General features: G+C 37.1%; 2 protein-coding genes across 5 annotated transcripts; both read right to left on the reverse strand.

The window, feature by feature from the left end:
- Positions 1-4,458: 4,458 nt before the first annotated feature.
- Positions 4,459-10,445, reverse strand: LOC126620206 (arginine biosynthesis bifunctional protein ArgJ, chloroplastic). Of its 4 annotated transcripts, XM_050288719.1 has the most exons (18): positions 10,317-10,445; positions 10,117-10,217; positions 8,742-9,043; positions 8,508-8,631; positions 8,350-8,423; positions 8,166-8,210; positions 7,976-8,026; positions 7,818-7,886; positions 7,635-7,693; positions 7,353-7,422; positions 6,957-7,037; positions 6,796-6,882; positions 6,540-6,659; positions 6,315-6,377; positions 5,778-5,855; positions 5,554-5,699; positions 5,361-5,431; positions 4,459-4,705 (listed from the first exon to the last, which is right to left on the reverse strand). In XM_050288719.1, exons 3-18 carry the CDS (start codon positions 8,907-8,909, stop codon positions 4,623-4,625), a joined length of 1,389 nt encoding a protein of 462 aa, XP_050144676.1. In that variant the 5' UTR covers positions 8,910-9,043; positions 10,117-10,217; positions 10,317-10,445; the 3' UTR covers positions 4,459-4,622. The 4 variants fall into 4 exon arrangements, with proteins under 4 accessions (XP_050144676.1, XP_050144674.1, XP_050144675.1 ...); XM_050288717.1 differs by having other exon boundaries at positions 10,117-10,408; XM_050288718.1 differs by having other exon boundaries at positions 8,742-9,169; positions 10,117-10,408.
- Positions 10,446-11,049: 604 nt separating this feature from the next.
- Positions 11,050-12,488, reverse strand: LOC126620207 (organelle RRM domain-containing protein 2, mitochondrial-like). The gene is made up of 3 exons (XM_050288722.1): positions 12,280-12,488; positions 11,527-11,595; positions 11,050-11,437 (listed from the first exon to the last, which is right to left on the reverse strand). Exons 1-3 carry the CDS (start codon positions 12,395-12,397, stop codon positions 11,196-11,198), a joined length of 429 nt encoding a protein of 142 aa, XP_050144679.1. The 5' UTR covers positions 12,398-12,488; the 3' UTR covers positions 11,050-11,195.
- Between the last annotated feature and the right edge of the window lie 176 nt (positions 12,489-12,664).

Below are 12,664 nucleotides of genomic sequence, written 5' to 3' on the forward strand. Positions count from 1 at the left end.
CCTATTCGTTCTATATCCAAAAATGAAATGACCCCCTCCCAATTCCTGCAGGTTGCAAGACACATTAAAATTCGATATAAGTCCCAAAAATTCAAATAAAGAAAAAAATTAGAAAAATTAGAGGGGGGGTCAAATGTGACAACTTGTCCCAAAATATATTTTCGACGGTGTGAAATGTCTATATTGCTCTTGAACGTTGTGTGGTTGTGTTGTGTGGAATGAGCTTAATATTTTGACCAATCCATTTTCTTCCTTAGCTTTTGGACCCAATTAGATTTTTAAGTTTTAATTATTTTTGTTTGGTTGCCCAAACTTGGACCACACACACACACACACACACCAACCCGTGGACCCTCTCTCTCCTTCCCTCTCGGATTTCTTCCATTTTCCGTACAATTGTACGGTCAACTCATGAACCAACCCTTTCAGGCACGGATCGAGGTCGTGAATGGTATCTTTGGAGGTCAACTCGTGAACCAACCCTTTCAGGCACGGATTGAGGTCGTGAATGGTATCTTTGGACTCCTTGCAAGCTCGGAAGTCAATCTATACCCTTGGTTGGACTTGAGGACTTGTAGAACGTGAGTTACCCGAGCTCCGGTGAGGGGTGGAAATTCCTCTGACGTGATCGCGAAGGTTTTAGGTTGCTTTGAGACTTAAGAAGGTAATATTTTTACTTTTCTAGCACGTTGGATCAATTTTGGAGTGGTTTTGACGTTAGAACGTTTGGGTTTATATAGTTGCAAGGTTTGGCCGGTTTCCTCGAATTTTTCCGGCGAGCTTTCATTGGATTTAGGACCTAAAAGTGGTACGGAAGTGTTCCTTTAGTCCTAAGCTTCAAATTGGTGCAAATTTCATGAAATTTGGATGAAAAATGAGAAAGATATTGAAGTTTAAAGTTTTTCCCAGTTTCCGATGACACAGATGGCGACGGCGACGGAATCTGATGACTCGCCGGAGAAGAAGGCGAATATTCCATCAACTTTGAGGGAATATTCTAACGGCATCAGTATCTTTAACGGCTTATGCTTTTATTTAACGGAATATTCCCTAACGCCGAATCCATCAGTGTGCCATGCACCTGCCTACGAGTGGGCGGTGCGTCTGGCATTGCCTTGGCCGGCACGTGACGACGCATGGGACGTCGGAAAATTTTTCTAAAAATATGGGGATGTTCGTGGGATTGAGTAGATCACGTTGGTATATTCAAATACCCCAATTTAGCAATGTATGAGAAGTTATTACCTAGTTTTGGTTATGTGCTTTAGATGACGTTTATATAGTTGTTTCGCATATAGGTGAGACCTATCCTGAGGACTAACGCAGTCAAGTAAGGCTCGAGGGTTATGACCCTTCCACATATCAGTGAATGGGCTTTTGGTTTTCAGTATATACTTATATACTTGGTATTTTTCCCAGACAATGTGTTTAAATGAAATTATGTTTTGAAATGCCATGCCTATTGATTTATACTTAGACTATGAAATTGTATGGTATATACATATGTGATTCGACGCGATGGACGCTCAGGTAAGTACCAGGTGAGTTGTAGATTGTTATTGTGAATTGATGATCATGTGAGATGTGTTGAGAGTTCATAAACCTGCACCCTGGTGTTAGTGCTCTCGCATGTGGTTAGGGCACAGTCTTTCACGTGATGTTCACTTCCCGCACCATACGCTCACCTTGGATCCAAGTTAGGTGCATAGTCCTGTCGTACAGACCACTATAGGTGGTTCCAACTATTAGGTGACCCACGATTATTCGCACAATCTTCACGTGATCATAGCACTTAAGCGTATTTATTTACACCTAGTCCTGTTGTACAGACCACATTAGGTGGTTCCAACTCGTGTGCAGGCATACTTGTTGAGCTATAGATTCAGTCGTACAGGCCCCTTTAGGTGGATCCGGCTGACTTGTTATTTCTCATGAGTTATTTCACCTAAGTTATTTTGTTGCATTGTGATATTTGGCAGGGCATACTTATGATTATCGCTATTCTGAGTATGGTTTTGATGTAAATATGAATATATTCTATTCTCTAGGAAATTATACAGGTTTTACGGCGAGGGGTTAGAACTTTTGATAAATGAAATGGTTTTGAAAAGCTTTGTTTTTTCCCACTCACACTTTCTGTTTTGCGCCCCTTCAGGTTTTAGGTAGGAGTGCTTGTTGGTGGCTCACGAGGAATTCACGGCAGCTCTAATAGATTATCACTAGTGTAGGACCCTCGTTGGTACTATATAATTACTATTCGTCCTGCTGGACTGCACTTAGGTCACTTATGTTTTGGTTATGTGTAGTCACACTTATTCTCGTCTTGCACCTTACCTTATCTTGTGCTCTAGTTGGTTTGGTTTTTATTTATTCGCATTTCTTTACATCATTATTGCTTTCACATTATGCACATGGCTACGTCACCCTCACGTGACAGCCAGCATGTCTCGAATTAGGTCGGGGTGTGTCATCAAACTTGTGTTTGTGTATTGTAAAAATATATATAAATGAAAAATATTAAATCAAAATAAATAGATGTAAATATGTATTATTTATTAAATATGGATTGTATATATTGTATATTAAATATGTATTATTCTATTATTATTCTATAACTATAATAATAACTATAATAAGTTTAAAAAATGAAATTTTATTTATTTAGTTTATTATATATATAAATAAAATATATAATTTATAAAATATTATAAATACTAAATAAATTATATATAATGCATATATAGTCGAATGGTAAAATTTATCTTTGCCAAGGAGAAGACACGGGTTCGATTCCCGTTATCCGCCCAGGATAATGGATAAATATATTAAATTTCATTTTTATTTATTAGATAAAACATTAAGTATAGCTGACCACAATAATATAGGGCTTCTACTCTCCCCTCTCTTTTCCTCCCACCAAAAACAAAAGGTTAATTCATTATTATAATTTTTTTTTTGTCAAAAAAAAATGTTGCGAATACGGGATTTGAATCCGTGATATCAAGGTTATGAGCCTTGCAAGCTACCATGCTGCACTATTTCTATATTTATTGTATATTACAATCTTATAATAATATTATTTATTATATATAATTAAAATAATTTCATATTTGATTAATAAATAATTTTATTTAGAATTATCTTTTAATTCTAAATTAACGGAGTGGTTAGTTATAGCCATTTTATTAGTTTTAGTTATGGCTATTAATTTAATTTAAAATTAATAATACTCAAATCTTCCTTTTCGTTTTTTTGTTATGTTCTTAATTCTTTTGTATACTTTATATACATATGATACTAGTATGTCGGCCCATATCAATTAATATTTGAATATATATTCATACAAATTACTCATGTGCCAGGAACCAGATTTGAACTGGTGACACGAGGATTTTCAATCCTCTGCTTTACCAGCTAACCCATCCCGACCATTCACGATGCATCATCCTCATTTTATTTTAATATAGGACTTGGGTCTATGTAACATTCCACATCGCCCAGGAGAGTGATCCTTAAATCTATATTTTCATCCCTACCTAGCACGAGGCCTTTTGGGAGCTTATTGGCTTCAGGTTTCATAGGAACTTTGAAGTTAAGCGAGAAGGAGGCTAGAGCACTCCCAGGATGGGTGACCCACTGGGAAGTTGCTCGTGAGTTCCCAGAAACAAAACCGTGAGGGCGTGGTCGGGGCCCAAAGTGGACAATATCGTGCTACAGTGATGGAGCGAGCCCAGGAAATGGTCCGCCCCGGGCTGGGATGTGACAAATGGTATCAGAGCCTAACCCTGGCCGTGGTGTGCCGACGAGGACGTCGGACCCCTAAGGGGGGTGGATTGTAACATCCCACATCGCCTAGGGGAATGATCCTTAAATGTATATTCTCATCCCTACCTAGCATGAGGCATTTTGAGAGCTCACTGGCTTCGAGTTCCGTAAGAACTCCGAAGTTAAGCGAGAAGGGGCCCGAAGCGGACAATATCGTGCTACGGTGGTGGAGTGGGCCTGAGAAGTGGTCCGTCCCGGACCGGGATGTGACAGTCTATGTCAATTACAAGTAATGATATGTATTGTTAATTATTCAAATTTAATGCATTCCTTGCTCAAATCATTTGTAATGTACGCGTATCATATATATCACACACAAGTCTTGTGATAAGAAAAAATTTCCGCACAAATCCATTTGTGAAAGAAAAGAGTAGAATGAAAATAAATGATAAATATAACGAATTTTGATTTGAATCGCTAACAAAATGATAAAATATAAATAATTGGGAAATCAACCAGGTCATTTTGGGAATAGAGGGGCTTGAACCCTCACAATTTCTAAAGTCGACGGATTTTCCTCTTACTATAAATTTCGTTGTTGTCGATATTAACATGTATAATGGGACTCTATCTTTATTCTCGTCCGTTAATCAATTATTACAAAGATCTATTAAACTACGGTGGAGTGAATGATTTGATCAGTGAATATTCGATTCTTTTTTCAATTTTTATTCGATTCACAACAAATCTTTCATTTTTCCTATTAAATATAAAAAAAATACAGATTTGGATTGTCATTAATCATTTTGAGATAATATTTTTCCAGTTGGGGTTGCACCATGACAAAAATGAGTACTTTATGTTGTGTACTCGGCATTAATTTTAACATAATCATAACTTAGATCACAACCCCATGCTTGACCTCGCCCAGGGCCGTCACCTGTTCAAAAGTAAAAGGGCATATCAAACACGATAGACACGAAAGATGTACGAAAACAGTTGAGTTTGCAGGTTTATTAGTCAAGCAGATGCGAGTTATAAATTATAATCTTGATGGTCTAAAATATCCATAATATCCCGATATTTCTATCGAAATTTCCGTATTTTTAGACTACCGATATTTCCGATATCATCGATATTTTAAACCTTACTAAGTCACTCATGTATCTTACCATGCAATATATAAAGTGTAAAATATTGTACTAATTCATTATATATAAATAATTAGGGTGTGTTTAAACTTCTTTCATTAATTACTACACATTTTCTACACTCACAATGTTTGCCAGCTCGCTATATAATGAACTTAAATCAATTATATCTATCATGTAATGTATTTTCTTCTAATTTTTTGTGATAAACTAATAGATAATTGATTAAATAAACATTCTGCAAAGTTTCAATAAAAATTTCCAAGTTTTTCTTACAATTTCCGTGGTTTTTATTCAATTTTTATTGATATCGATAATATCCCGATATTTCCATCGAAATTTCAGTGTTTTTGGACTATTGATATTTCCGATATTATCGATATTTTATACCTTTTCTAACTGAATATTTGACTTGCATATCCTCTAAATGTTTCAAAAACTTACCTACGGATACACTAATTACAACCGTGCCATGGATCTCACCAGCCTTCTTGAGGTAGTCACTAGCCGCACTCCTGAAAGGAAATCCAGTTAGTAAACTACTAAATTTAGTATCGACCTCCTCAGAGCGGAGAAAGGAGAAGGTGACATACTAAAAGGGCAAATGTGTTCTAGTTACTGAGAGACGTTTTGTTACCTGTCGAATAATTGTGGTTCCCCACGATCCATGAGCAGAATATCCCCTAGCAATACTTGGAGCTTGCTTTGGTCGAAGGGTACTCCTGCATACCCTGCAGCAGCAGCAATGCGCCCCCAGTTTGGGTCTCTGCCATATATTGCAGCCTGATTGACATTTGGAGAGTAAATTTAGTATTTGTATACTTAAGCATCAAAAAGGTAGGCAGAGTTCGGATGTCATGCCTTTACTAGTGAAGAAGATGCCACCGACCGTGCTATTTTTGCTGCTTCAGCCTCAATGTCCGCACCAGTCACTGTGACCTGCACATCTAAGTTAGGATTAGTAATCGCACTCAATTTCATCATCCTCAAAAGTTCAAAACACATATAGTGCAAACAACCAGCATAGTCTGGTACTTATATACCCAAATCTGACTGAGTACTTCACAATATAACCTAATAATTGTGAAATTAAAGAACAATTTGACTTTAACTACAAAATTAAATCTTCAAAAAAAGGCGGAAAATTAGCAATCTGGTCGACATTTTTAACATTACTCTAATAGTGAGCACAAGTTATGTATGAATGTGAAAAGAAACAAAGAAAAGAGGACATAATATTCAAGCATCAAGCATCATTTCTACGTTTTTGAACTTTTCGTGTCATTTCTGATCTTTGGATTGTATTATTTGCACCACCGTTATACTTAGAAGCGGAGGTCTGGTACACTATATACTTAAGCTTGTTTAGCACAGATATCCTTAAATAAAAATGCAGACCTCAATTAGGCATGTTGCTCCTTCTCCGTCCCAAGCTATTGATTTGGCAAGACTTTGCATTACCTGCAAAATGACACTACAATTTCAATCCTAAAAATTGGATTAGAACACATGAAAGTAAAACTCAAGTCAAGAAAAAAAAATAATTATTTTTTCCATTTAATTTTCATTGATTCCTGAATTTTGGATCTCACTCTAGGCAAAACTTAAATGAGCGGAACTAACCACATCAAGGCACACTTGAAGTTGGACTGCTTCATTACTATTGTAGGAAGAAATCTTGGTTCCAGACAATCCACTAGCTAACGCAATGACAGTATCATTAGTGCTTGTATCTCCATCTACCTGCAATGAGAAAACACCACATGTGGGTCAGCATACTACAAAAGAAAGATGCAACAAGGTAGGTTGATTACACCTCGTTAGGTGGTCCCACTAAGTATGATGTTTAGAAATTTGAGAAAATAGAAACTTTACTTACTGTTATTTGGTTGAAGCTCCGGTTGACAGCAATTTGAACCATTTTTCTCCAAACATCACTACTAACCATCGCATCAGTTGTTACTACCTGTTCCCGTATAAAACTACTAGTAAATATTAGGTGCTAGTATAAAACATCAAGAGAAACTTTAGAAGACATACCCCCAGCATGGTAGCCATATTTGGGTGGATCATCCCGGAACCTTTTGCCATTCCCCCGACTCTTATATTTATCCCACCAACCTGAGCAAATCACCAGTTTTGTAAGGATCTGACTGATTTTTCAATGTTGTTTACTTGGTAGTAATATACAATAGCTAGATCACAATTAAAGAACAAGAGAGTTAATTTACATTAAAGAGAGTAAATAAACTTTGAAATTGTAATGCCAACATTTTGGCATTGCTGATTATGCATTAAAAAAATAACTTAAACAAAAGCAAGCAACATAAGAGTTGCTTCTGATTGGGTCATTGGTCGAGAGACTATCAAAACCCGTACAAGCAATCACTAATATTTACTAGGAAACAAAGATATAAATATAGGAAACAACTTAACCTGAGACTGAATTGCCACACTCTTGCTAACGAGGTCGGTTGTTGTGATTGCTACTGCTGCAGCATCTGCCCTACAGACCGATCCAAAATGGCACATTAGTGAGATGAAATCAAATTTTTAAGCCACATAGTTTCACAACAAAAAGAATAGCATGAGCCCAACAAACAAGACAGTCAGTTTAGATAAAAGAGAATAAAGATACTTGGAAATTCAATGCTGAAAAGAAATACGATCATGGACATAAACACGATATGAGCTAAGTTTGCAAGCATTAACATTTACCCCTCAGTTGACGATGATAGTGAATTAACCAGTTTGGGAAGAGATTTTAGAAGTGCTTCCTGCATAGGAGAATTAACGAATGATTCGCTTATACAACACTATGTCATGTTATATATCTGCCAAATCAATATGATTAGAAATAAGAATATCAAGGAAACAAAAATATGGTGGCTATATTATTACCTTTTTTATCCTTTGACCAATCACACCAGTCGATTCAATGAGTACTTCCTCTTGTCTCAATTGAAGTAGCTGCACCACAAAGATTCATGTTTACAAGGGATAAAAAAGCCTATGCAAGAGTATCTATGAGATTCACGTGTTTGTCGCTCTCCACATACCTCAGCAAGGCTGCTTGAGCACTCTATCACGTCTTGATATCCCGCATCACCCTGGACAGAATTGGAACATATATTATTTGTGCAAAACCTAAACGTAACAACATGATCAAAGAGTGATTCAAAGAGCTACAAAGTTTTTGGAGAACAAAATAAACGATAAATTGAAAATATGCCTCGATAAATGTCCTACCGTTGCTGCATTGGCTTGACCAGCATTGATCAAAACTGCTCGCGCCTAACAAGTCGTAAAAATTTGTCATTAGCAGATAAACAAAAACATGAAAATACGAAACACAACACTAAATTTACAATAATCCAACCATAATTCGCTAATAAGGAAAAGAATCATGGAAACAAAAGACAATCCAACACACCGTTTCTGAAGTGTGTAATACCGATTTGCAATACAACACCGGCGCAGCTGCTACCACATTCATGGTAAACGATCCTGCGATTAACCCAACATAAAAATTGTTACGAAAACAAAAAGCTACACAAAACCAAATAGTTCAAAATGTGATTAACTACTAACCAGCAGATGTGGCATCCACATCACAAGTAACAAGAGCGAGATCAGGCTTGTCGCCTATGGCACGAAGACCGCCATACAATCCAGCAGCTTTGAATCCTTCTGCAGCAGTAACTCCACCGGGAATCTATAGAATCACAAACAAAGTCACAGTCTTGATCAATTGAATAAACATGAAAATGAAATTGCACGGCAAAATGCAAAAATTAAAACAAAAACAACAATGTATAGGTCAACCTGCTTCCAAGGGCCTTCAGGGAGAAAAATGGGGGCTGCCGGAATGTGACGGGAGACTTCAACGGCAGACATGGAAATAGCGGGAATCTTGAAGTCCCGTCTAGACGAACCGAAACGAGGGATTGCTGGGAATTTGACGGAGACTGATTGAGGAACGCAGAGATACATCTCGATGATCGTATCCGAATATACTGTGTTTTTTGGAGTTGGATTTGAAAACGGTGGTTTTAAGGTTTTGTTGTGGAGGCGAGTGGGGTTTTGCGGCCGCTGAAACGTTAGACGTATTCTTCCTATTTTTTTTGCTGCCAAAATGTTTCAAACCGTAAAGTGGACGTAAGAAGGACAAAGTTTTAGGTGTTAAAAAGACCCCTACTTCATATGCCGCTTTGTGGCACCACTGATCTTGAGAATTGGTATCCAAATTTCACCTGGAGAATGAGAACCTCCTCAAAATGAATTTTAAATATTTTTAATTTTCTCCAATATCTTAACACAACTATTTCACCAAACAATATTGCTTGGAACAAAGTCGAATAGTTAGAGATATATTACACTTTCTTCCTATTCTTCCTTGTTTTGTAATGAACAATATATCAAAAAGTCACACAATCTTTTTAGCAAAAAAACAGTTACATAATTGTTGCTTACCTCCATACAATTCACATCTTAGTTCTCAGACTCATAATGCTATAGCATACATCCTATTCTTCTTCTTCGTTGTCATAAAATGCCAAAAGCACTCGCATTTATCAAATCAACACTTACATGAACAACAACATGCCAACAAAAATTGACTTGAAAAAACCCCGCTGTCATATGTTTTATTATTTTGCTGATGTGATGTACTCAAAATAAATGGTTAGATTGGCCCAAGTGTGACGTTTTTCATGTATAAATTGATAATGTTCGTGCCGGTGTCACTCTTCTTGTATATACCAGATAAGCAAACAAATCAACAAAAACCCAGAAAAGCAGCTTACAAATGTAAATACATGAATGCAAGAGGACTTGGCATCTTACTTGATAATATGAGACCCGTGTCTATCATCATGATGAACTCTTTAGGATACAAAAAAAAAATCTCTCTTTTTTCTTTATATAAAACTGAGGCCAGGAAACACTACAACCCCTAAATCCAACCGAATCAGATGTAAAACAAAATTCGAATATAATTTTCTAAATTCAGACTAAAAAGAATCTATTTGTTTGGAGCAGATGAAATTGCAGTCCCTATCCCAGGCGAAATTGCTAATCGTGAAATTGGATTAGACAAAATCATGAAGATCTTTCTAAAGCCCAATTATATTAAATCACAAATTGGAAGCTGATTCTGACATGCAATAGGTCAATAAGGTAGGAATCGTTTCAGACTAACCTTGATGGCCGGCATCGGAGGAATCGTCCAATTACCGTCGAAAAGCTTGAAACCGAACAAAGCTCCAAAGGTCTAAGGAGAGGAATTTCAATTTGAATCACCTGCTTAGGGTTTAGGAGGAACGAGACGAGTGCGGGACATTATTGTCCGTGTAAAAATATAATAATGCAAACTTAGCAGGGGTAAGACAGGAAGGTCACTGTGCTTATGAACAGTGTTACAGGATCGCCCGGTTTTCTGGTGGCGGCGACGATGTTGTCTGCAGCTTCTGAAAGCTTAGTTTTCTAGGGTTCTTCTGTGTAGTTTGTTTGTGTGTAGTGAGCTCCAAGTTTGGAATGGGGCCGTTTTCTTTTGTTGTCCTTAACTTGTTTTGGGCTTTGTTGTATTTGTTTTGGTTGGTACTTAACTTGTTAATGCCACATATAACAAGTTCAAAGACAAGATTATAGTTTACCAAGCCACATATAACAAGTTCAAAGACAAGTTAATGACAATGTTACTTCTTAACACTACTGTTTGTGGTAATGTTTCTAATTTGCACGGAAGTTTGAGTGAGTGTAATAACTATCTATATAAATCAGACATCTTAGATTTAATACCAATAATAATACTATATTAGTGTGAGTTTAATATAAAGATGTGACAGGCTTGCCTTGTGGGGATATACAAAAGCTAGAAAACTCGTACACAAATGAATTAAAGGGTATGACGATCGATGTTTTTTTCCGAATGAACCACTTATGCACTATAAAGCTATATACCAAGGACTTCAAAAACACCGCCTCTCAATTTATAGTGCATCTATTATTTGTCGAATCCCTCTATCTAATTTTCGTAGTGCAAGCGTAACAAAATTAGTGTAAGTTCCATTGTATTTTACAGTCCATCGTCCAGATAGAGGTTAACGAATCATTCATGCACAATCAAGGGAAATTTAATGTATCAATAGCACTTCCAATAATTCATTCACCTAGTAAGTGTTTCGTATTTCTCAATACAAATAACCAGAGAGTTTACAGCGTTTAAACTGCCCTCCTTTTCATCACAATTAGATTAAACCGAAGTAACTAATGCAGTCATCATCCACACCATCCGATGGTCTTGTTTGATCTGAAGCCGGTTTCAGAAGGGTCCTGCTGTGCTTGCGGAGGAGGAGGAAATCTAGGCTCCCTAGGTTTGGCAGGGTCGACAAAAATAACCCACCCATCCAAGAACTTGGCATTCATCCCTTCTCTAGCTTTTTCGGCTTCTTCAACTGATGCGTATGAAATGAAACCAAAACCCTTTGATCTTTGAGACACCCTATCGATAACCACTTTCGCTGCATGATCAACAAACGCAATGAGTTCAAGTTAAGGCGATGTAAGAAGTGTTAGGAGAGCAAAAAAAACAAGCTGAATCAACATTTACCATCTACAATCTGCCCAAATGGGGAAAATGCCTCTATAAGCTTTTCGTCTGTTGTTAATCTCGAGAGACCTGCTCAATGCAATTCAACGAAACAATTGTACTGATTCAAGAATCTGCATGTACTCTCATATAACACAAACGGTAATGTAGTTTCCACAGGAGTCAGGAGTCTCAACAGTTCAGTAAACAGATGGCATATTTACAAGACTTTACCACATTTGCAGCCGTATTAGTTTTGTTTTCTTTTCGATCAATCGGTTGAAAAATTGGAATGTCTTGGATTGAAGCTTTGTAATCGTTTATAAACCACAAACATACACTAAACTGTTAAGAAGCACCAAGTTATATTAACTCCCATCTCATCTGGTGGAAATCACAACCAATTTTAACAAAGCAGCAGAAAATAAGAAAAAATATGGGAAATTGGCAAAGATGAAAATTTTTAAATCCCCATTGCTCAAATGATCAGTTTTCAGTATGTCGTTAATATATAATCACCATATCGTCAATCATTGACCGTTATGTCGTCAATGTTTCATCGATATTTAATCTTAATTACTCCAGAAATTGGGATTTGATTTCTGATCAATTTAGCCAATTTTCAAAAAAGATGAACCTTTAACAAATCAAGTGAAAACGAAAGAATTATCGAAAAAATGAAAAAAAAAACATGGGTTTCTGCAGGTTCGACTGGATTTCGCAAACAGGGAAGAACAGAAAGCAATTAACGAAGTGGGTGAGATCGAAATGTACCGCTGATGAACAGCCTGGGGGATGTGAGAGTTGTATTGTGACGAATGGCTGCGAATTGGGAATGGAGAGCGGAGGAAGATCCGCCGAAGACGCGGCGGAAGGCGGAGATGAACGCCATTTGAGGTGATCCGACTTCAATGGACAGTGTCTGATGACGGAGTCTGGGGATTTGGGGGTTTAGGGTTTAACGAGTAAAGAGAAATATCAGGTTCGGGTCGGGTGGGGGCAGAGTTGCAGAAGTTCCTATACTTTGTGCAAAACCCATAGGCCCGACCGGGCCCAATCGGAGGTTTCCGCAAAAATGAAAATCACAAGTTTAATTAAGTTCGAATGCCACTTAGTACTACTGTTTAGTGGAATTTTTCTTCATTTGTAAGTGAGAGAT

This window comes from Malus sylvestris, chromosome 4 (assembly GCF_916048215.2).
Source record: "Malus sylvestris chromosome 4, drMalSylv7.2, whole genome shotgun sequence".
NCBI lineage: Eukaryota > Viridiplantae > Streptophyta > Magnoliopsida > Rosales > Rosaceae > Malus > Malus sylvestris.